Consider the following 24924-nt stretch of genomic DNA (forward strand, 5'->3'; position numbering starts at 1 on the left):
TAATTCTTCTAGGTGCCTATTTTCCCTATTAGAGCTACTGGTTTTGAAAGGGATAGATTGAAGCCTCCTACTGAAACTGTATTTTCATGAGATTCTCTTTGTATTTCCAATAACTTTTGCTTTCTACATTTACCTGCTATGTTTTTTTAAAAATTGTTAAAAGATTTAATTTATTTATTCATGACAGAGAGAGAGAGAGAGAGGCAGAGACACAGGCAGAGGGAGAAGCAGGCTCTTTGCAGGGAGCCCGACGTGGGACTTGATCCCGGGTTTCTAGGATCACACCCCAAGCCAAAGGTGGCGCTAAACCGCTGAGCCACCAGGGCTGCCCCCTGCTATGTTGTTTGGTGCAGAAGGTTTTATTGCCTGTTACATCCTGTTCACAAATTGTGTAATAGTAATGTCCTTCTTTATCCAATTGGGGATTTTAATCTTAAAAATCCAAATTGTCTGGTGTGATTATTGCCATTCTTGCCTTTTTTGTCTGTTTCCAGATCAAAGCCAATTTTTGGATCTGGAACACCTCGATAGAGCAGGAGTAACAGCGTGGCCCTGAGACCAGCTGTACGGGCAGGGGCTGTGCTTTTTCCCTGTAAGGCTGCTCTTAGAAGTTCCTTCCAGGAAAGATGCCCATGGGAGTTCTGGAACTGAAATGAAGAAGTGGTGCTGAGTGGCAGGGGTGGACACTGAATGCACTCCCCGATCCCCCAGGAGGGAAGGACCCATGGCTGCTCAGCTGCTCAAGATACTGCCTGTTGTGCCCAAGATTGCGAATCCGAGAAACCACAGAGGAGCTGGAGGAGCCGACACTGATGCAAATGCACAAGGGTTTATTTGCAAGCTCGAGCTTGGGTCCAAGTATACTCCACACAGCAGAGCAGGGGCTTGGACCCTGAGGTGGGTTACAGCTGGGTTTTTTATGGGCTGGTCTAGGGGATTTTCAGAAGGGGTGGAGGAATTTTTTCCATTCCAAAATGGGGGAAAGGGTGGGGGGAGTTTCTTAAGATCTGATATGGGATTTTCTGCCTAGGGCATTCAGAGCTCTGTTGTCTTTATTTCTTTCTTTTCTCTCTCTCTCTCTCTCTCTCTCTCTCTCTCTCTCTCTTTTTCTGTTGTCTTTCTGATATGGGATTCCCTGTCAAGGACATTCTGCAGTTTTTCTTTCTTTTTTTTTTTTTTTAAATTTGTTATTTATTTATGATAGTCATACAGAGAGAAAGAGAGAGAGAGCCAGAGACACAGGCAGAGGGAGAAGCAGGCTCCATGCACCGGGAGCCCGACGTGGGACTCGATCCCCGGTCTCCAGGATCACGCCCTGGGCCAAAGGCAGGCGCCAAACCGCTGCGCCACCCAGGGATCCCATTCTGCAGTTTTTCCTGTAAAGTTCAGCTCTTATTCCCAGGGGCCTGAGATGGCTGTATTTGTGCTAACGTTGAACTTAAGGTGGAATGGCCTTAATTTTCTCAGCCTCCACGTTTCCCCCTCTCAGAGGAACCTAAGGAAGGACCCAATCATGGGTCCAGGTTGCTCTCAGAATGAGCCAGGGGGAATGATTAAACCAGGATTCGAACCAACCTTGTAGCTGTTCTTGCTCCCGTTTATGTCCCAGTGAAGAAGCAACATCTTACGTTTAAGGCAGCACATACCGCACCCCCACACCCCCTTGTTAAGAAGACTAAGTCTAATCCCTTTTTATTTTGAAGGACAACCTCAGACTAGGGAGGTGGGAAATAAGTGAGAACGTCGCAGTCTTAGCTTTAGGGGATTGTCCTTGTCTGGTTGGCCTTTCTATTCTGGAACAAAGTCCTTGAGAAAGGCATGTGGGTCAGCTGGCCAGACGTGGGTGTAGTGGACCCAGGGAGTAATCCCCCCAACCTTGAGAGCAGTGGGAGTGGTCAGGATCACAATGTAGGGTCCCTTCCAGCAAGGTTGAAGTGTTGGTGTTGGTATCTCCGGACATACACCCAGTCACCCGGCCAATATCAATGGGGGTCCGGGGGTGGCCCAGTCTCATAGAGGGCCCTCAGCTTAGGCCACACCTGCTCATGGGTTCGTTGTAACATTTGGAGGGAGAAAAGAAATTGGTGATCATCAAATTCAGCAAGCACCTCAGGTTTCAAATTGGGGATAACAGGTGGAGGAAGACCGAACATGATCTTGTAGGGGGTCAGTCCCATCTTATATGGGGAGTTTTGTACCCTATATAGGGCAAAGGGGAGGAGAGTCACCCAGTCCCCGCCAGTCTCCAGGGCTAATTTAGTTAAGGTCTCCTTTAATGTTCTGTTCATCCTCTCTACCTGCCCTGAGCTTTGGGGCCTATATGCACAAAGTAATTTCCAATCTGCCCCAAGAACTAGTGCCACTCCCCGTGTTACCTTAGAGATGAATCCTGGGCTGTTGTCTGATCCAGTCTTAACAGGGAAACCATACCTCGGTAAGATGTCTTCCAGCAGTTTCTTGGTCATGGTCTGTGCTGTTTCATGTTTGGTGGTAAATGCCTCTGTCCATCCTGAAAAGTATCTACAAACACTAGTAAATACCTGTATCTGCATTTTCCAGGTATTACCTCAGTGAAGTCCACTTCCCAGTAGGCTCCTGGGTGGTCCCCTCGGAGCCAGGTGCCCGGGTTAGATCCATGGGCGGTGGCATTAGTTAACTGGCATGCGTGGCAGCTTGCCACAATCTGCTCAATCTTTGCTCGAGAATCTTTAATAGTGGTCTTTGCATGTCGTATGAGGTCTTCCATCTTCCTTGTTCCCATATGAGTACCCCGATGCATCTTGGATAGGACTCGCCGTTCTAGTTCCTCTGGCAGGATGATGCCGGAGTCTGTGGCCCTCCACCAGCCACGCAAGCACTGGGTCATAGGCAAGCATTTGATCCAGTGTAAATCAGCATCAGTATAGTTGGGGGTGTCCGGCAAGGTTGGTGCCCCCAGATCGGGTCTTGTTTCCGCGGTTACAGCTGCCCCCGCATATCTGATTCCTTCTTTTTTTTTTTTTTTTTTAAATTTTTATTTATTTATGATAGTCACAGAGAGAGAGAGAGGGGCAGAGACACAGGCAGAGGGAGAAGCAGGCTCCATGCACCGGGAGCCTGACATGGGATTCGATCCCGGGTCTCCAGGATCGTGCCCTGGGCCAAAGGCAGGCACCAAACCGCTGCGCCACCCAGGGATCCCCTATCTGATTCCTTCTTGAATGAAACTGCTGCCGTCCGTGTACCAGGTGGTGTCCGCGTTCAGCAGTGGCTGGTCCTGGAGATCAGCTGATTCCGTGCACCTGCGCCAAAATTTCTTGACAGTCATGCAGACAGGGGGCCCAGTCTGGGTTAGGGAGACTAGAGGCATGGGGTACTGGCAGACCCTGACAGGGTCTGCCCCCAGCTTTAGTTCTATGTATATGGCCAGTCGGTGCTGGGCCAGCCCAATTCCCCCAGTTTCTGCCCATGCTTGGGGAAATTCCTGCAGCCAACGGTCAATGTCAGTCATTGGGGCTGAGGGCATTTGGTGGAGACGATTTTCATCCTCTAAACTCAGGACAAGCTGTGTTCCCGGTGGGGAGGAGCACCCTGAGTTCTGAATTGGGTGCTCCTCCTTTTTTTTTTTTTTTTTTGGGTGCTCCTCCTTGTTTAGGATTTTTGCCCCTTCGGGATGGAAGCAAATTTGTGCCCTCATCTTGGTGAGTAAATCCTGACCTAACAGTGGGTAGGGACACCCAGGGATGACCATGAAGGAGTGGGATACCCAGCCCATGCTGAGATCCACAGTTCTTCGGGTAGTCCATGAGTACTGTTTGGTGCCCCCTCTTGCACCCATGAAGTCTTGTTTGCCAATTTCCCTTGGGGTTGTAATAAAACCGAGTGTTGTGCCCCAGTGTCCACTAGAAATTCAATGGGTTGCCCCTCCACTCTGAGAGTTACCCTGGGCTTGGAGAGGGGTGCCAAATCCCGACTCCCCTAGTTGTTCAGGTCCTCCATCTCCAAGAGCTTGGCAGGGGCCTTAGATCTTTTGTTAGGGCAGTCTTTCACCCAGTGGCCCTTTTCTTTGCAATAAGCACATTGGTTATTGTTCAGTTTATGGCGCTCCCGATGGGGACCAGGGCCATCCTCCTTACCTGGCCCTGAAGCCAGCTTCTTGAGGTGCCTCCGTCTTTCCTGTGGGTCGTCCATGGTTGTGGCCAGCAGGATCTTGGCCAGGGTTCGGGTCTGCTGGTCACTTAGTTTGGTTTGTTGCTCTTCCGGACTTTCTCTATTATTATAGACTTTTTCTGCTACTATTACTAAGTCCTGCAAGCTCTTCTCTCCTAGTCTCTCTACTCTTTGCAATTTCTTTTTAATGTCTGGAGCGGCCTGGTTAACAAAGGCCATGATAATTGCGGCCTTTGTTTCTGGGGCTTCTGGGTTTAGGGGTGTACTGCCTAAAAGCCTCTATGATTCTAAGAAGGCTGCTGAACTCTCGTCCTTACCCTGTCTCACATCATATACCTTGGCCAGATTGGGAGGCTTGCGCACAGCAGCCTGGAGACCTGCCAGCAGAGTCTGGCAGTAGAGCCGGAGTCTCTCCTTACCTTCAGCCTAGTTGTGGTCCCAGGTGGGGCGGGATAAGGGGAAGGCAGCGTTTATGAGGTCTGGGTTTTGAGTCGGTTGTCTGTCCTCTCCCAGGACAGACTTCCGGGCTTCCACCTGAATTCATTCTCTCTCTTCGGTGGTGAAGAGAACCTGCAAGAGCTGTTGGCAGTCATCCCAAAGTAGGCTGGTGGGTAAAGAGAACAGGATCTAAAAGCCCAATTAGATCTCTCGGATTATCAGAGAACTTTGCATTTTGGGTTTTCCAATTATATAAATCACTGGTGGAGAACAGCCAGTATAACATTATCTGTCCACCAGTCTTGTTGGGGGGGGGGGGCCCATGGCCCCAAGGGGAAGGGCGGTGGAGTTGTCCGGCCTTGCATTTGGAGGTGGGCTCACCTGGTGGGTCCATCTGCGTGTCCCCGCTGCTGGCCCTCGCACAGGGACTCCCTTGTTGGGGGTGGGGGGTGCCCCTTCTGCAGCCCCTGGTGCTCCCAATGGAGGGGCGTAAAGGAGAGGGAGCGTCAGGTAGGGTGGCAGGAGGATCAGGTCTTCCAGGGAGGAATCCTGCAAGACTGGATAAAGGGGCGCTTTGGTAGTAGAGTCGGTCTCCTTCTCGGCTTTCTGCAGGGCTAGAATCTCGGTAGGTCCTGCTTTGGGGGGTAAAAATGGTTTTAGCCAAGGAGGGGGATCCTCGGTCATGTCCTGCCAGACCAGGATGTAGGGCACCTGGTCAGGGTGGCCATCTGGTTTGTCCCTGAAGATCACGGCCTTAACCTGTAAGATAATAGGTAGGTGGAAAGTTCCTTCTCGGGGCCATCCCACGTCAAAGGTTGGCATTCTGATACGCAATAAATTTGAAATCTCTCTCTCCTTATGTCTGTGCTCAGATTATGAGCTCTTTCCCTAGCGTCCGAGAAGTGGGAGAGTGAAAGAGACAGGGGAGTGGTTTGTGTCTGCCCCATTATGTCCCCAATCCACACCAAGACACAGACAGTAAAGACGATTAACAAGTACACAATAGTTCCAGTGCGGCTGCAGAGACCAAACAGAAAGTAAACCGAAGGGCTGGCAGTCGGTCCTCCTTACAGATGAGGACCCCGTCCTCCTTAGAGACGAGGACCCTGTCCCCCTTACAGATGAGGACCCTGTCCTCCAGGCGGGGGCAAGGGACATCTCCTCAAGACCCCCGGTCGAGGGCCCGCCAGGCGTCCACCTAAGCCAATGTCGACCTAATACAGATTGGAATTCCTACAGGTAAAAATACAGTTTAGAGCTCTCAGAAAATATGCACGCAAAAGGTGGAAAAAGTTGAGTGCACTCACCAGGCGTGAAACCCTCTGGATGGGGTCCTGGGGGTCTTTTGGATCCTGGACAAGCCCCCAAAAGTTGTGCCCAAGATTGCAAATCTGAGAAACCACCAAGGAGCCGACACTGATGCAAACACACGAGGGTTTATTTACAAGCTCGAGCTTGGGTCCAAGTGGACCCAAGTGGACACAGCGGAGCAGGGACTTGGACCCCAAGGTGGGTTCCAGCTTAGATTTATGGGCTGGTCTAGGGGCCCTCCAGAAGCGGGGGAGGAGTTTCTCAAGTTCTGTTTACATTCTGATACGGGGCTTTCAAGGGCCTTGAGCTCTGTTCTCATTCTGATATGGGGCTTCCTGCCACTGGCTTGAGCTCTGTTCTCATTCTAATATGGGGCTTAACTGAAGTAAGGTAAAGTTCAGCTCTTATTCACAGGGTCTGAGATGGCTGTACTTGTGCTAACACTGAACCTAAGGTGGAATGGCCTTAGTTTTCTCGGCCTCCACACGGCCAGCACATAGTCCTCAGTTGTCAGCACTCTTCAGGGAGTGCCTGGGCTGAAGAAAACTGCTTCACCCAAGATCAGATCCCCGGGCAGCCCATGTCCAGTTACTGGTTGACAGGGGAGTATAAAGGCCCAGCTTCCCTCATACCAACTTGGGACAACTCTGAAGTGCCAGCATAAGCTTCAAAGCTCCTCTAGAGGCTTCACCTGCTTTTACTGAATCTGCATAACAGCCCACCTCCTCCCTCTGCCTAGACCTTCCTTCCCTTTCACAGATGTGAATCCCAGGGGTGCTCCACATGCAAATCTCTGCTTTGGAGTTTTTCTTCTGAGAAAGCCAGCTATGACCATAGGAGGTTGTCCTTATTCTTAAGGGATACAGGCTTAAGAGAAAAGTGTCATCATTCACTCTTGACTCTTGCCTGGATGCCTGGGTGGCTCAGCTGATTAAGTGTCTGACTATTGGTTTCGGCCCAGGTCAGGATCTCTGGGTCCTGGGATGGAGCCCCTGTCAGGCTCTGCGCTCTGTGTGGGGAGACTTGGCATGAGACTTTCTCTCCCTCTGTCCTCCCCCTTCTTCTAACTCTCTCACAGAAATAAATACATCTTTAAAAGAAAAGAGTGAAGTGTCATAATGTTGGTAACTAATGCCGATGATTCAGGAACAAAAATGTGTATCTACGTACTAAGAGAGAGACAGAGAGATAAAGCTAATGTGGCAAAATCATAACAACTGCTGCATCTAGGTGGTTCATATAGACATGTTTATTGTAGTGTTCTTCTGCCTTTTCTGGGGATTTGAAAATTTTCAAAACATAGGTGAAAATGAAATCTCTTTCTTTTTAATAGGTGTCTCAGTGGAAGCAAAATTAGTCTTGAATATTCAATGTACTACCTTTACCTGGGGCCTCTTCATTACTTTTAATCTTTTGCTTGTTTTTCTAATACAGTTTTATAAATCTCTATGTCTTCTTTCAAATTCTCCTTTGGTCACATCTCATAGATTTGGGTATTTTCTCTTCTCATGGTTATTCATTAGAAATAATTCATAACTTCTATCTTGATTTTCTCTTTAACCCTACAGATAGTTAAAAGAGTGAACTTTGATATTTATGCCTGTGAGGGTTTTGTTGATGGTGAAGTTTTTGGGGTTTTTTTTGCTTGGCTCTTCTAGTTGATGATCTTGGTTCTATTGCACCATGGTCTATGAAATGGCCTATGGTATTTTGGAATATAATGATTTTTCCTCTGGGAATTCTGGGGAGATGGTTCTTGAATACATCCTTGCCGCCATCCTCCTTCAACTTAAAGCTAACTACAGAACATTCTTTGAAGCAAGAAGATTCTGAGGTTCAGGGTGGATGCAAGACCTTGCTGATCTGGAGCCCAGAAGAAGGGAGTGGCAGAGAAATTCTCTGCTTCTCACTCTTAGTGAGAGCCTGGAGACCAGAAGCACAGAGCGAGGGCAGCCTGGGTGGCTCAGCAGTTTAGTGCTGCCTTCAGCTCAGGGCGTGATCCTGGAGTCCCGGATTGAGTCCCAGTTCGGGCTCCCTGCATGGAGCCTGCTTCTCCCTCTGCTTCTCCCTCTGCCTGTGTCTCTGCCTCTCTCTCCCCCTCTCTGTCTCTCTCGAATACATAAATAAAATAAAATCTTTTTTTAAAAAAGAGGAAGCACAGAGCGAGGAGTCATGGTCAGAAGGAAAACTGTTAAATATGGGAATATTTGATCTATAGACATCTTAGTACATCCTGAGAGATGTGGCTCAGTGGGTAGAGCATGCAACTCCTTTTTTTTTTTTTTTTTTTTTTTTAGCATGCAACTCTTGATCTCAGGGTGATGAGTTCATGTCCCATGTTGGGCATGGAACCTACTTAAAAAACAAAGAAACAAACATAAAATGCTTTGGGGGAATAAACAATGTACCTCTTACCTCTTCCCCAGGAAAATGTCAGCTGAGGAGATTGGAGAGCAGAGAGAGTCCTTCTGGGAACCACGACTTACCAGCTAAGGAACTGCTGACCCAGAGGGGCCAAGGCCGCTGGGCTGTCTGTCCATTACTCTGCCAAAGATCCCCAGCAGCTGACCACGTGCCCTGATGAGCCAGCAAAGGAAAATAGGAACACGTGTACAGGGACCTAGAGGAGAGCAAGAGAAAGAACTAGCACATCACAGAGAAGAGCGGGCATAAACCTACTGGAGGAGAGAGAGGATGCCCTGAACAGAAATCAGTGATGAGAGCACCGCCGAGGAGCTACAGGTGCAGGGCGATACATGTGTCCTGGGTGGACAGAAAATCTCATGTTCAGACTAAACATCTCAGCAGAGGAGCAGAGGAGGGGATGGTCGCTGCTGGAACCTGACATGGAATACTACCCAGTGGAGACGTAAAACACGCATCAAAAATTTGAAGGGGGGATCCCTGGGTGGCGCAGCGGTTTAGCGCCTGCCTTTGGCCCAGGGCGCGATCCTGGAGACCGGGGATCGAGTCCCACGTCGGGCTCCCGGTGCATGGAGCCTGCTTCTCCCTCTGCCTGTGTCTCTGCCTCTCTCTCTCTGTGACTATCATAAATAAATAAATAAAAATTATTAAAAAAAAATTTGAAGGGATGGAAATTATAAGGTGAAAAAGAGAGGTTTGAGGAAATGACGCAGGCCACCGAATACCAGGCCATTGGAATTATTCAATATTGGAATTACTATTATTGAAATACTGGAAGCTCATAAGGTAGAGGAAATGGAAGACACGCATTGATTAAACAGAATGGAGGAAATCTTCCCTGAAATTTTCCCCATAAATACTTGATCTGAAGATTTGAAGGGTTTGCTGAATTACAAACAGAACTTAGAAAAAATAATACTCACCTTTAGGCATGTCCTGAAAAATAGACTGAGTTCCGAGGCTAATTACAAAGCTTCCCTGCTCCCAGGGAGGGAAAATAAGTAACTTACAAAGAAGAAAACCAATAAGGCAGGCATTGGACTTGTTATCTGCTACACGGAAGCACATGATAGTGTAAGGATAACCTACAGACTTTTGAGAGAAAAGGAATCCTATGGGAAAGTCTACTATTAATATGGGAGGACCTCCACCTGGTATTTCAGGGGAGGGGCAGATGGAAGAGGAGGCTAAAAGCTTTTATGTCTCTTAGGGCCTTGGGGATCCTGGAGATGTAAAAGTGTTATAAATGGGTCATCTTAAAAGTATTATAAATGGGAAATATATGGTATTTTTTTCATATAATAGAATATTACATAATTGCAATTATGTACTTTATTCTAAATGTTAAAAGGGAAAAAGGTAACTGCTGTCAGAACGGAAAAGTATAGAACACTAAACTCTACAAGAAAAAAAAAGATAATGGCCATGTTATCAAACCAGCAAAAACAAGAAAAAGGAAATAATAGAGTAAAATAAATAGTAAGGCTGAATTAAAATGAAAGGAATAAAATATATCCATTTCTACACTATCTCAAATGGGTCTGCGGGGATACTTGCCAACTTGGACCCCGTGCCAGTGGTTTTGAAATACTGGCATCTCCCTCTTTCCCAGCATACTGTTATCTGTCATGGTCTTACAGGGCCCTTCTAGGGATCCAGCCTCTCCTTGAGTTGATGTGTTTGGAACCCTAACGTGGGCTCGCCTCTGGAAGCTGAGTGAGGGATTGTGACTTTTTTTTTAAAAGATGTTTTCTTTCTTTCTTTCTTTCTTTCTTTCTTTCTTTCTTTCTTTCTTTCTTCCTTCCTTCCTTCCTTCCTTCCTTCCTTCCTTCCTTCCTTCCTTCCTTCCTTCCTTCTTTCTTTCTTTCTTTCTTTCTTTCTTTCTTTCTTTCTTTCTTTCTTTCTTTCTTTCTTTCTCTTTCCTCTCTTCCTTCATGAGAGACACAGAGAGAGGCAGAGACATAGGGTGAAGCAGTCTCCCTGCAGGGAGCCTGATGCGGGACTGGATCCCAGGAACCCAGGATCACAACCTAGCCAAAGGCAGATGCTTAACCCCTGAGCCACCAGGTGCCCCAGATTGTGACTTTTCAAAGGGATGATGAACAAGCTGATCAGGAAAGTTAAGTTGTGAAAAATATGTATTTAGCGTAGAAGAGGCACAGGATCACACATTTTATGTATAATGCATCTAGGAAAAGACTGGAAGGAAATATAGCGGATCGTTGGCCTTTCTTACCTCTAAGTGGTAGTATCGTGGGCCATTTTAATTTTCTTTGTATTTTCTGTATTTCCCACATTTTTGTACTGTAGCAGAGGCACTCTGTCACTCCAGAGATTACACGTGTGTAGGTGTGTTTTCTCTCCTTTGGAGAGAGATTCCAGAAAATCTTCTTGGCATAGGCATCATGAAAGTGGTTGTCAACTCCCCAGTCTCCAAAGGGAGTGTGTGGCTATCTGGCATCATTTGAGCAGGCTTCCCAGGAAAGACTCCTTTAGAATTGTGCAAGGTGGCTTCCCAGAAGAGTGGGAAAGGGGCCCCATAGGCCGGGCAAGGGGACTTTAATCAGCCTCTTTGTAGTCAGGTTAAACATGCATGTGTCATACAAGCCAGTGGTGTGTCTCCTAGGTATTTATTCAATAGAAATGAAAATCCATGTCCGCACAAAGACTTGCATGTGAATACTCACAGCAGCTTTATTCATGGTAACATCAAAGTGGACTCAAACCAAATATCCACAAGCAAGTGAATGAATAGACAAATTTTGGTGTATTGGAATAGTACTCAGCAGTACAAAGGAATGGACTACTAATGTACCCAACAACATGGGTGCATCTCAAAATAACTATGCTGAGTGAAACAAGCGAAAAAGAAAGAGTACGTACTGTTTGCTTTCATTTATATAACACTCTGAAGAAGGCAAACTCTTCTGCAGTGACACAAAGATCAGTAGCTGTTTGGGGATGGACTGGAGGGAAAAGAAAAAGGAGGGAACAGGATGGTGCAGGGGGAAACTTTTGGGAATGATTGTAATGGAACATTGGAACTTAAATTTTCCTTGGGGGAGTGCATTCTGAGCAATAACAAGATCTTGACTGAGGAGCTGTTGAGGTTGGACAGCACCATGGCATACCCCAAGTTGCCAGAGAAGGGATTGTCCTAAATTCAGATGTGGGGTAATAATGGGATGTTCTCTGGATTCATCTCCCCTTACTGCAGTGCTTCTCAATCTTTATTTTTTAGGTTACAGCCCACCCACCCCACTGAAAAGCCTTTTTAGATATTTTCCCCCTAATTGTTCCCTTCCTCATGAAATTTTAATTTAGATATATTGTATACCTGTTTATATACTGTGGTCCTCTGAAGGCTATCGACCACTGCAGTATCTAAGATTTTGGGTGGGACCCAAGAATCAATTTTCACCCAGTTGGGGGCAGACTGGTCCCGTTGAGATTGCACGCCTATTCCCATTTGAAAATAATTAAGGTGGGCAAGGAAAAAGAGGTTTTATAATTACAATGATCGATTGATTCTTTAACAGAAACACAGGGACACACAGAGCTGTGAAAAATGTTTCCTCAGCACTGTGCGTGAAGATGGATTTATGGAAACGGGAGGCTGAAATGCCGAGGCAGGGTCTGCAGGGCCTGCAGGGCCCCAAGCTTTCTGGGAGGCGGCCGTCTTTCATGTGCGAGTAGAGCCCCCTGCCGGCCATTCCGGGAACATCGCCCAGTAAATTAACGTAGCCCATGCACTCACCTGCTATTTTCCCAGTATCCGTAAGGTGTCGTTGTGAAGCTCCAGGCTTGGGTGGAGGTTTAGCCGAGTTTAACGACAGAGTCAGGACCCCACAGTGGTCAAGGGGCAAAACTAGAATTAAAAGTCAGGTGTGTCCGAATCCAAAGCTCATACTCTGCTCCTCTGGAGGTCGAGGTTCATTTCTCCATCTATACATGTCTGATTGCTGCAGCATCATTTGTCCAAAAGTCTACTCTTCCTCCATTGTTGTTGCACATTTGTAAAAAATCAGTTGGGCGTATTTGTATGGGTCTGTTTCTGGGTTCCCTCTTCTGTTCCATTGATCTGTGGGTCTATCCATTCACCAATACCACACAGTCTCGATTCTGGTAGCTTTATCATAAATCTCCTGTAGACTCAGTCTTCCATTTTATTCCTCTTTTCCAAAATTGTTTTAGCTATTCTAGTTCCTTTGTCTTTCCATATAAACTTTAGAATAATCTTGCCTATTTCTACCAAAAGAGCCAAATCAAACCAAACTCCTGCTGTGATTTTGATAGAAACTGCATTAAACCTATGTATCAGTACGAGGAGAATTGACATCTTTACTCTTGTTAAGTTTTCCAATCCACGAACAAGGTATAGAAGTTTCTCCATTTCTTTAGATCACCTTCTTTTTTTTTTTAAAGACTATATTTATTCATTCATGAAAGACACAGAGAGAGAGAGACAGAGACACAGGCAGAGGGAGAAGCAGGCTCCATGCCGGGAGCCTGATATGGGACTCGATCCCGGGTCGCCAGGATCTCGCCCTGGGCCAAAGGCAGGTGTTAAACTGCTGAGCCACCCAGGGATCCTTTAGATCATCTTTGATTAGCATTATTTAGTTTTCAGCATGCAAGTTCTGCACATATTTTGTTAGATTTACATCTAACCATAGGCTTTTCCTGGAGCAATTTAAAATGGTATTTTATTTTTTAAAAGATTTTATTTGTTTATTCATGAGAGACACAGAGAGGCAGAGACATAGGCAGAGGGGGAAGTAGACTCCCTATGGGGAGCCTGATGTGGGACATGATCCCAGGACTCCCGGATCACTATCTAAGCCAAAGGCAGATGGTAGCTAAAAATCAAGCTACTATCTATTCCTATTTTTCTGAGTTTTTTTTATCATGAATTTCAAATACTTTTTGTCAACAGTTTTCCTTCATTGGTTGGTACAAGGTTGATTCCTTCATTGGTTGATAAACTTCATTTTAGGTTATTAAGATGATGGATTATATTGATTGATTTTGAATATTGAACCAGCCTTGCATCCATGCAATAATGCCCCATGGTATATAATTCTTTTCGATATTAATGCCTTTTCATATAATTAATAAATAATTCTATTTGCTAATATTTTGTTAAGGATTTGTGTGCATATAGTCAAAGGAATATTGGTCTGTTTTTTTATCGTGTATTTTTAAAAAATTTTTGGTTTTGGTATCTGTGAGTACTAGGTTCATACACTGAATTGGGAAGTGCTTTCTTCTCTTTGATGATCTGGAAGAAAGTGCATAGAATCGGTGTTAGTTCTTTAAATATATTGTAGAATTCTTCAGTGAAATCATTTGGGCTTGGATACGGCCTTTGGGGGAATTTTTACATTACAAATTCAGTTTCTTTAATTCTATTTCATATTGGGTGAGTTATGAGAGTTTGTATTTTTTGAAAAATTGGTTTATTTATTATCTTATTTTTATTTTTCAAAGATTTTATTTGTTTATTCATGAGAGACAAAGAGAGGCAGAGACATAGGCAGAGGGAGAAGCAGGCTCCTGGCAAAGAGCCTGATGTGGGACTCCATCCCGGACCTCAGGATCGCATTGTGAGTCAAAGGCAGCTACTCAACTGCTGAGCCACCCAGGTGTCCCTATTTTTTTATTTTATTTATTTTATTTTATTTTATTTTATTTTATTTTATTTTATTTTTTATTTTATTTTATTTTATTTTATTTTATTTTATTTTATTTTATTTTATTTTATTTTATTTTATTTTTTTAAAGTAGACTTCATGCCCATCGTGGTGCTCAGTGTGAGGCTTAAATCACAACCTCGAGATCAAGACCTGAGTTGAGATCAAGAGATAGATGCTTAATCGACTGAACCACCTAGGCTGCCCTCAGAATTGGTTTATTTAATCTAAGTTGTCAAGTTTATAGATATAAAGCTGTTCATAGATTTGAGGTCTGTAGAGTCTGTCATGATATTGAATTTCATTATTGATATTGGTAATTTGTGTCTTTTTTTTCTGTATCAATCTTCCTAGAGGCTTATCAATATTATTGATCTTTTTATAGAAACAACTCTTACCTTCATTGTTTTTTTTTCTATTGTTTTTCTATTTTTAATGTCATTGGTATCTTCTCTGTATTGTTTCTTTCCTTGTGCTTGCTTTGGTTTATTTTATTCTTTTTCTAGATTTTTGAATTATGAGCTTAGATTATGTTTCTCTCTCTCTCCCTTTTTTAAGTTTTATTTATTTAAGTAATTTCTACACCCAATGTGGGGCTCTGACTCACGACCCGGAGATTAAGAGTCTCCTGCTCTTCTGATGACTGAGCCCACCCAGGCGCTCCATACTACACTGCTTAAAACCCAGACTTGGACTTTAACCATCTTTGAATTCTTCAGAGCATTTAGCCCAAAAAAATACCCTCAAGTGACCCCAGGAAACAAATGTTGGGTTAAAATTTACTCTTGCCTTCCAGTCCTTGGATTTCTTGGTATTTCTTTAGAGTTTGAGGCCAGATTGAATTTCTGTAGCTTCAGGATAGCTCACAGTCTTAGAACCCCTGTTTGAATTTGCCGGAGGCCAAGTTTGAGATTCCAGGGCCCAGCAGGTGCCATCAGACAGATGTGTTAGAGGTAGGGATCCCTGGGTGGCGCAGTGGTTTAGCGCCTGCCTTTGGCCCAGGGCGCGATCTTGGAGACCCGGGATCGAGTCCCACGTCGGGCTCCCGGTGCGTGGAGCCTGCTTCTCCCTCTGCCTATGTCTCTGCCTTTCTCTCTCTCTCTGTGTGTAACTATCATAAATAAATAAAAATTAAAAAAAAAAAAAAGATGTGTTAGAGGTAGATATTCCATATAAAGTGGGCTTGGAGCCCAGACACTGACTCCACATAAATACACGAATTCTTGTGTGTTAGGAGGATACCCCAGGAATAATAATCCACCAAGGGGACACACATGAGACTTTTCACCAAAGCTCTGAGAAGAGGCAGGAGGGTTCCAGACAGGCAGCTGGGTCAGAAGAAATTCTTGATCCTCCTGTTCAGAGTGTGCAAAGTTTGCAGTGTTACCCTCTGCAGATACTGTCAGAACTAGGTGACGAAGGAAGGTTTGGGGCAACTTTCAGGGACGTGATCTGAGCTGAGGGGACTGGCAGGAAACAGACTCCACCAGAGAAGGACTATTACCAGAGTCTGTGAGCTAGGTAGGAGAGAAGCATCAGGCTCAGCTGAGGACAACCAGCTCCATGCTTGCCTTATTCTCCACTTTCTTTCCAGATCATCACCTTTGGCTTTTAAGGATGTGCTTAAAATTGACATACAAAGTTCAAAATGATAATACCAGAAAAATGTTATAGCTGTTTTTTTTTTTTTAGTTATAGCTGTTATGTCCTGTTTGTATCCCTCCAAAATTCACATATGGAAATTCTAGCCATGCCCCCCCCCCAAAGTGATGATATTAGGAGGTGTCATGAGAGGTACTTAGGTCATGAGGATGGAGTTATCATGAAGGATTAGTGCCCTTATATGGGACCCCACAGAGCTCCCTCACCCCTCCTACCCCATAAGGACACGGTGCACCAGGAAGGGAGCCCTCACCAGATGCTGCCATGATCTTGGACTTCCCAGCCACCAGCACTGTGAGAAATAAATTTCTGTTGTTTATTAGGCCCTCACTCTGCAGTATTATTATAGCAGTCCAAGTGGACTAAGACAATAATATGGTCTAAATCTTCCCTTCGATTTATTTATTTTATTTTATTATTTTTAAAAGATTTTATTTATTTATTCATAGAGACAGAGAGAGAGAGAGAGGCAGAGACACAGGCAGTGGGAGAAGCAGGCTCCATGCAGGGAGCCTGATGTGGGACTCGATCCTGCGTCTACCAGGAACGCGTCCTGGGCTGAAGGCGACGCTAAACCGCTGGGCCACTGGGGTTGCCCTGCTCTTCGTTTTAAAAGTTAATAAAATTGAGCTGGAGGGAATGTCAAGATGAGAAGTCAAGTTGCCCACTCTCAGTGCCCTGTCCATCATTCCAAGTAAAGTTAAAATAAGCACCTTAAAAAAGTTTCTTAATAAAAATGACAACCAAGGGAGCATCTTCAATCAAAACGACACACATGCTTGAAAGCCCATTCTCTCCTCTTTCCAGAGCTTCCTTTGGATCCTCAAATCAGGGTAGGTTAAAACCATTAAGACAGAAAGGCAGCATCACCTGAACATATATTCATATCAATGGCTATTGCCCTATAAGATCATTTTCTTAAGATTTTATTTATTTCTTTGAAAGACAGAGAGAGACAGAGAGAGAGAGAGAGAGCGCACACAGCAGGGAGGAGAGGCAGAGAGAGAGGGAGAAGGAGGATCCTCACTGAACAGGGAACCTGATGGAGGGCTCAATCTCAGGATTTTAAGATCATGACCTGAGTCTAAGGCAGATGCTTGGTTGACTGAGCCACCTAGGCGCCTCCTTATGAGATTATTTTTGGTGGGAGGCTGAAGAACCTAATATTTAAGAGCACAGTTGAGTTAAATGATATAATCACATGACTTACCAGTAGGTAGTTTTGCTTTAGTGGATGAATGAAAAAAAAAAAAGGTAGAAAAGATATATACCTATATTTATAAATATCAATATCTATCCATCTATATAACATCTTTTGCCCAATCCCGTAAATTTCTTTTTCTTTTCTTTTTTTTAGAGAGGGGGTAGGTAGAGGGAGGGAAGAGAGAGAATCTTAAGCAGGCTCCACACCCAGCATGGAGCCTGATGCAGGGCTCAATCTCATAACCCTGAGATTACGACCTGAGCCAAAATCAAGAACTGGATGCTTAATTGACTGAGCCACCCAGGTGCACCCCAATCCCTTAAATTTCAAACTTCCTTTGTCACCTGGTTTCAGATATATATATCTGAAATTTTTTTGGTTTTTTTGCAAACCACACATAAGGTGGTTTTTATTTATTTATTTATTTTTATTTTTTTTATAAGGTGGTTTTAAACCAACAATTAAACCACCACTGTTTTTGTTTTTGTTTTGTTTTTTTAAAAGATTTTATTGATTTATTCATGATAGACACAGAGAGAGAGGAGGGTGGGCAGAGATACAGGCAGAGGGAGAAGCAGGCCCCACGCAGGGAGCCCCACATGGAACTCGATCCCAGGACTCCAGGATCACACCCTGGGCCAAAGGCAGGTGCCAAACCATTGAGCCACTCAGGGTTCCCCCCACCACTGTTTTTGATGTGTGAATTCAACTTATTCTCGTTTGGGAGAACTTTTATTGTTTTTTTCATTGTTATTTATATTTACTATTTAATGTACTTTTTCACTTTATTTTTTCTATCTTGGTCAATGTTCACTGTATTATTTTTAAAAAATTAGGATTAATTTTACTAGGAAGCAAAAGGCAAAATATAATAAAGAAAATCAAGATGACCAGGCAGGCACAAAGATGAGTGGTATAGACTCTTGAGAAGGGTCAATGTGGAAATTTTAGATACAGAAAAATAGATGAGGGCAGCCCTGGTGGCTCAGCAGTTTAGTGCTGCTTCAGTCCAGGGCCTGATCCTGGAGACCTGGGATGGAGTCCCATGTCAGGCTCCCTGCATGGAACCTGCTTCTCCCTCTGCCTGTGTCTCTGCCTCTCTCTCTCTTTCTCTGTGTCTCTCATGAATATATAAAATCTTAAAAAAAAAAGAAAAATAGATGATTTTTTTTGCTGTTTTTTTTTAAGATTATTTATTTATGAAAGAGAGAGAGAGAGAGAGAGAGAAACAGGCAGAGGGAGAAGCAGGCTCCATGCAGGGAGTCTGATGTAGGACTCGATCCCGGGTCTCTAGGATCGCACCCTGGGTGGAAGGTGGCGCTAAACTGCTAAGCCACCAGGGCTGCCCAAAAAATAGATGAATCTTTATGCCAAAATACCACTTTTTTTTAACATTCTAATGCAATTATCTTGAAGCTTGCTTCTTGAAAATTAGTCTATAAACAGAAATAGTTATATATGCATATATATGATATAAAATATTAAAAGCAATACCTGTATACTCATGAGTCATTTAAGAAAACATGAAGCTTTCTCTTTCTCTGTAAACATAAGTCCCTCTTTCTTCCACAGATGTAATTGCTATCCTAGGTTTTGTTAATCATCCACTTGCTTTCCTTTGTACTTTGACTGTTCACATTATATCTATCTTTCTTTCTTTCTTTCTTTCTTTCTTTCTTTCTTTCTTTCTTTCTTTCTTTCTTTCTTTCTTTCTTTCTTTCTATCTCCCTGAACAATGTACTGCTGAGTTCTTTGTTTTTTGAATTTTATTTTTGAAATGCAGTAAAATAGCTATATATTTTTTTCATTCAACATAATCATCTTGAAGTGTTTAATTCATTAATTCATTTTCATTGCCATATATTATCCCCATGGTATGACCAAAACCAACATTTATTTATCTAGTCTATTGTTAATGGACATTTTTTACTTTCCATTTTTGTAAATTGTTACTCAAAAAATTATTGCAGTGTTGCAATGAACATTCTGGTATAGGTCTGTGGGTGCACACATGCAAGAGTTTCTCCAGGGTGGTATTTTTCTGTGATGGAGCCACAGGCATTGTAGATGAGTCTCTTCTTCCTGTCCTTTTCCTGACATGTTGCAGGACATTTGGTGTCTTTGGCCCTCTCATATACTAACCACCTATAGCACTCTGCCACAGTGACAACCAAGCAATCCCAGTATTTCCAAACACCCTTTAGGATGCCCAGTTGAGAACTCTTGTTTTAGAGTATGTTATCAAGAGGTGGAACTGTTGGGTCACAGGTTACAGGACTGCTTGGTTTTTACTTAGTCTACATATACCATACTGTTGAGGTTCAGAGATAGTGGTGGGTTCCTATCACAAATCTGACATATCCATAATTCATGTTCTATGGCACACTCATGTACTACATGCCTATATATAGTTCAATATACCTCAGAAAGTCTTCACACATATATTTAATGCTGTTGTATCAACAATTTAAAGTATTCCTCCTTTTACAAAAGCTCCACATTTCACAATCTATTAACAGAATATTTTCTGTTATCCTTTCTGTAATAAGTTTGTTTTTTTTTTTTTTTTTTTTTTTTATGTATCTGTAATAAGTTTGGTTATCACATCTGAAATAGGACTTCTAGTTAAACATTCCCACAAAAACATTCTTATCCATATTCCTTAAAATGATAAATCTCCCCTCAATATCTTTGAATGCTTGTTGAAAGCTTTCACATGTTCAAAACATTCGTAGGTTTCACTCCTATATTAATCCTCTAGTTCCAAGAAGCTATAACTGATTGATGAGGACTTTCCCACATGTGATGACATCTTAGCTTTCCTGCCCTGTGATTTTGCTGATGTTCAACGAATCTGATTTGTAGATGCAGGCTTCTGCATGCGGGCAGCGTTGATAGGAGTTTTCTTCTTGTGTGTTTTTCTTTGATGTTTGGTGAGGGCTGACCTCTGGCTGAAGGTTTTTCTACATTCATTACATTCATAGGGTTTTTCCCCTGTGTGAATTCTCTGATGTTTTGTGAGGGCTGATTTTTCATAGAAGGTTTTCCCACATTCAGGACATTTGTAGGGTTTCTCTCCTGTATGAGTTCTCTGATGCACAACAAGGTTGGATTTCACACAGAAAGATCTCCAGCATTCATTGCATTTATAGGGTTTCTCTCCTGTGTGGGTCCTTTGATGCTGAGTAAGGTTTGATTTCACACAGAAGGTTTTCCCACAGTCATTACATTTATATGGTTTCTCTCCTGTGTGAGTTCTCTGATGAACTGTGAGGGCTGACTTCTGGCAGAAGGACTTCCCACATTCATTACATTCATATGGTTTTTCTCCTGTGTGAGTTCTCTGATGTTCAGTGAGGTTGGACTTCACAAAGAAGGACTTGCCACATTCATTACACTCATAGGGTTTTTTCCCTGTGTGTGTGCTCTGATGTTGAGTAAGGTCTGTTTTCTTAGGAAAGCTTCTCCCACATTTATTACAGTTGTAGGCTTTCTTCCCTTTGTGAGCTTTCTGACTTTGAGTGAGGTGTGACTTCTTACTTATGGTCCTGCCACTTTTGGGATACTCATTAGTTTTCCTCCCCGAGTGCATTCTCTGATGTTGAGCAAATTTTAGCTTCTCACAGGAGGATTTCTCACATTTACTACCTTGAAAGCTTTTCCCTCTTGTGTTAATTCTCTGACTTTGAGTGAGGTGCGATTCCTTCCTTATGGCTCTCTCACTATCATTACACTCACTAGGTTTTTCTTTTGTGTGAGTTCTCTGATGTTGAGTAAGGCATGGCTTTTCATGGAAGGATTTCCCACATTTATCACTGTCACAGATTTTCTCTCCTGCATGAGTTCTATCACTTTGAGTGTGGTATGACTTCCTCAAGGCTCTCTCACTTTCATTATATTCATCAGGTGTTCCTCCTCTGTACATTTTCTGATGTTGAGTAAGATTGGACTTCCTGCTAAAGGATTTCCCCAGTTTATTACAATCATAGTGTTTCTCCCCTAGGTGAGCTCTCTGATGTACATGTGTTGACTTCATGCATGAGGGTTTCTTATTTTTACTGGATTCACATGATTTCCTTTCCTTAAGGGTTTTTGGATGAGCACTGAGCTTTAATTTTTGGGTGAAGGCTTGTCTGTATTCATTATCTTCAGAGGGTTTCTCTCCTTTGTGAGGTCTCTTATGTGTAACAAAGGCAGTCTTTTTGTGAAAGACTTTCCCACAATTATTATATTCAAGAAGTTTCTCCAAAACAGAATTCTTTTCATGTTGAATAAACTCCTCCTTATATCTGTGGGATTTCTTCTTTCGATCACTTTCATGGGGCTTGTTCACTGCATGAATTTTCTCATGCATAGCATGAAGGGATCCCCATCCATTGAGATCACTAGACGTTTTTCTTACATGGTTTCTATTACTAATAATTAATTCTGAAACACTTTCCAAGCTTGTTCCAGATAAGTCACATTTATGGGATATTTTTCTTGAGGGCACTGGGTTTCTCAAGGTCTTAGTTCTCTCCTTAGTCAATATTCTGTTGTTGAAGAAGAAAGCTTTCCTCGAATACTTATCTTCCTTTGCTTCGCTTCTTTCTTTCATGTTATTGGCTTCCTGGACTTCTAGAAATATAAGAAATTGACATACATCACAAATCTCAATGCATTTCTTAAGAAATGGCATTATACACAAGTGGCCTATATGGAATTGATTCTTAGGTTCTTAGATATAGTGTTCTGGGATGGAAGAAGTCCTGAGCAAATATTTATTCTCTTCTTTTGGTTTGGTAACATGAAAATCAAGAAAAAACACATATTATAATAGAAAAAAAAAAGGAGAGAAAGTGGAAACTTAATACAAATACAAGTGGCTTTGGTTTGTTATAAATATGATGTCAAGATGGATAGTAAGTTTGGAAAAAAAAAAGACATAAGGAACATTGTGCTAAGTAAAAAGGATGTCAGGAAAACAACTGATCCAAGGATGGAGGATTTTCTTTTTTTTTTTTTAAGATCTTATTTATTTATTTATTAAAAAATTATTTATTTATTCATGACAGAGAGAGAGAGAGAGAGAGAGACAGAGACATAGGCAGAGAGAGAAGCAGGCTCCATGCAGGGAGCCCAACGTGGGACTTGATCCTGGGTCTCCAGGATCACGCCCTGGGCCGAAGGTGGAGCTAAACCGCTGGGACACTGGGGTTGCCCAAGATCTTATTTATTTATTGATGAGAGATACACAGAGAGAGGCAGAGACATAGACAGAGTAGGAAGCAGGCTCCCCGTGGGGAACCCAATGCAGGACTCGACCCCAGGATCTCAGGATCATGCCACCCAGGCATCCCAGATGGAGGATTTTCAAAGGATGGGCAAAGACAAAGGATATTGAGGAGGCAGACAAGGAAGACTGGGTGGTAATAGGGGAAGTTTCAGAGCCAAGATCAATTTGACAGCATATCAGAGACTTGAACCATATCCTCCTCTCCCCATGCTTCACCACTTGCAGTGGAATCCTTTACTCCACTGTCCATTTTCCCAATCTCTTCTGCCCTTTTCCCATTCTGTATACTAACTCCAAATTTACATATGAAATAATTAATTGCCTTGTGTCCAAAGGTCCAGTCCTATAGTTCATCCCTATCTCTTCACAGAACTGTGATATGGTAAAACAATGCCCAAAACATGTGTTAAAACAGGAGGGGACAAGCCAGGCTTGCAACAGGATCCAATTCCCCTCTGTATTCTGGTTGTTGGTGCTGTCAGTTGATTCTCTCAGAATAGATCAATAGTTATCTGGCCTGATTGACACCTCTACTTCTCCCTCTTTCAATCTACTGATTTGCTTTGCCAACTGATTGTGTCCTGTCATAATTAACTCCACCTTTATATCATGTTTTCTTCCTCTCTGATTTCTTTTTTTTTTTTTTCCTGTGAAAACTCAAGCAGCTGGCTATCCAGTTTGGTCCAAGGGCCTTTATTAATCTTTGCCTTAAAATTTTTTTTTGCTATGGGTGATTATTACTATCCTCTGTTCTTCTCATTTTATGCAAGAACATCAATTGTATACTTAAAAATACATGACTTTTCTGTAGCAGATAAAACAAACAGAAGCCAATATGCTAGTAGGGAAAATTTGATATTGGATTTTTACACCTAGAGATTACATTCGATTCTTATAATCTAAGTTCACAACACATGTTCAAGTGATCAGCTCATAAGTCTACAATATTGTCAGATTGTATCAGATCAGGGCATTTATTTATTTATTTATTTATTTATTTATATGATTTTATTTATTAATGAGAGACACACACATACACACACACACAGAGAGAGAGAGAGAGAGAGAGAGAGAGAGAGAAGCGGAGACACAGGCAGAGGGAGAAGCAGGCTCCATGCAGGGAGCCCAATGTGGGACTCAATCCTGGGTCTCACACAGGATTCACACCTGGGCTGAAGGTGGTGCTAAACTGCTGAGCCACCCGGGGTGCCCTAAACTGGACATTTCTAGCCACAAATCCACTCTCATGTTTTTGACTTGGTTAGTACATATTCTGTCCCTAGCTCTACTCAGAATCTACACATCCCTTCAGGGCAATGCTACTGTCCCATTGTTTTTTTTTTTTTTTTTAAGAATCTCATCACTTCAAGTTCCATTAATGGCAAGGTTTGCAAGTAAATACTATCTGTACAATGTGTTCTGACACTTTTTTTCCATGGCCAGTTTGTGTGATATTTTCTCTACTTAACTACCACAACTGAGCCTAATTTCCATTGCTTCTGGTTATAATCCATTTTCTTTCTTTCTTTCTTTCTTTCTTTCTTTCTTTCTTTCTTCTTTCTTTCTTTCTTTCTTTCTCTTTCTTTCTTTCTTTCTTTCTTTCTTTCTTTCTTTCTTTCTTTCCTTTCTTCTTTCTTCTTTCTCTAATTAGGTAGTTAATTAATTAATTTTTTAAGTAGGCTCCACCTGGGGCCTGAACTCACAACTCTTGAGATCAGGACCTGAGCTGAGATTAAGAGTCAGATGCTTAACCGACTGAGCCACACAGGCGCCCCATTCCACTTTTTACTTTAAGTTTGGGATTTCTACTGCCTCCAACCTCCAGTGAAAATGGAGTTGATATTTTGTCTTTCTTTTCTCTATGGCCTTGAATAATATGCAGGAAAAGAAGAGGCAATGCTGAGTTTACACGTCCATCTGCATGCTGGAATTTATTCCTTCCTTCTCAGAACACTTTTTTCACGTGGCTTCTGGGACACCACTGTCTTCTGGTTCCCTCCCCACCATCCTCGGTGCTTCTTTTCAGTCTCGCTTTTTGCAGTCATGTGCCTCTGGCCCTGCAAACCTAGTAGTCCTTGCCTTTCCCTTCTCACCTAATGCTTCACTCAGATTTAGAAGTCAGTCTTACCAGGCCCATAAAGCTTTGTTCCTGCTAACTCTCTGACATCAGCTGCTACCTCCTTTGGAAGCCCCTCTGGTCCCACTGACACCTCGCTGTTCTCTGATTACACCAAGCATACTCCCATCTCGGAGACTTCATACCTGCTGCTCCCTCGAGCTGGAAATCTCTTAATCTGTGCCTCTCTCCATCCCTCCGTTCAAAACTCTATTCTACTGTTCCTGCTCAAATGTTCACCTCCTCAAAGAAGCCTCCTCTGATTTCCTTTCCAAAAATAGCACTCCCTATTGATCTCTATACCCATCATCTGACTTTAATTTTTCATATGATAACTACTAGACATATTACATTTTTTCTTGCTAGTTGCCATTTTTTTGCTAAATTTGCCAACTTACTCATTGGATCTACTGATAGGAGTAGAGACTTTGTATCCTCTATGCTTAGAATGTGACTGGTGTATAGCAGTGCCTAAAATAAATATTTGTTGAATATAAGAAGGCACCAATAACTGCATATTTACTGAGTGTTTGGCATAGGAGGGAAGATGAACAATAGTCATTACCAAACAGAAAAAAAAAACAGAGAAATAAAGGTCGAGGATGAGTACCAATCGGTTTCTATGAAAGCCAATCTTTCTACATATAAAAGT

General features: G+C 43.0%; 1 protein-coding gene and 1 long non-coding RNA gene across 3 annotated transcripts in view; one reads left to right on the forward strand and one right to left on the reverse strand.

Annotated features, from left to right (window-relative positions):
• LOC140618569 (uncharacterized) overlaps positions 1 to 10039 on the forward strand; it is a 37259-nt gene extending 27220 nt beyond the window's left edge. Inside the window, exons 2-3 of the long non-coding RNA XR_012018643.1 lie at positions 495 to 897; positions 8325 to 10039. This is a non-coding gene — a long non-coding RNA (uncharacterized lncRNA). The remainder of the gene's footprint in view (positions 1 to 494; positions 898 to 8324) is intronic.
• Positions 3097 to 24924, reverse strand: part of ZNF334 (zinc finger protein 334) — a 34342-nt gene continuing 12514 nt past the window's right edge. Inside the window, exons 5-6 of one of the 2 annotated variants that reach the window (XM_072801311.1) lie at positions 8385 to 8518; positions 3097 to 7460 (exon numbers count right to left, since the gene is read on the reverse strand). In XM_072801311.1, the coding sequence (XP_072657412.1) occupies positions 8388 to 8518 (131 nt within the window). In that variant the 3' untranslated portion in view covers positions 3097 to 7460; positions 8385 to 8387. Of the gene's footprint in view, positions 7461 to 8384; positions 8519 to 19469; positions 21499 to 24924 lie in introns of those variants that run through there. The other variant, XM_072801310.1, reaches the window with a different exon arrangement.

This window comes from Canis lupus, chromosome 26, assembly GCF_048164855.1.
Source record: "Canis lupus baileyi chromosome 26, mCanLup2.hap1, whole genome shotgun sequence".
Classification (NCBI taxonomy): domain Eukaryota; kingdom Metazoa; phylum Chordata; class Mammalia; order Carnivora; family Canidae; genus Canis; species Canis lupus.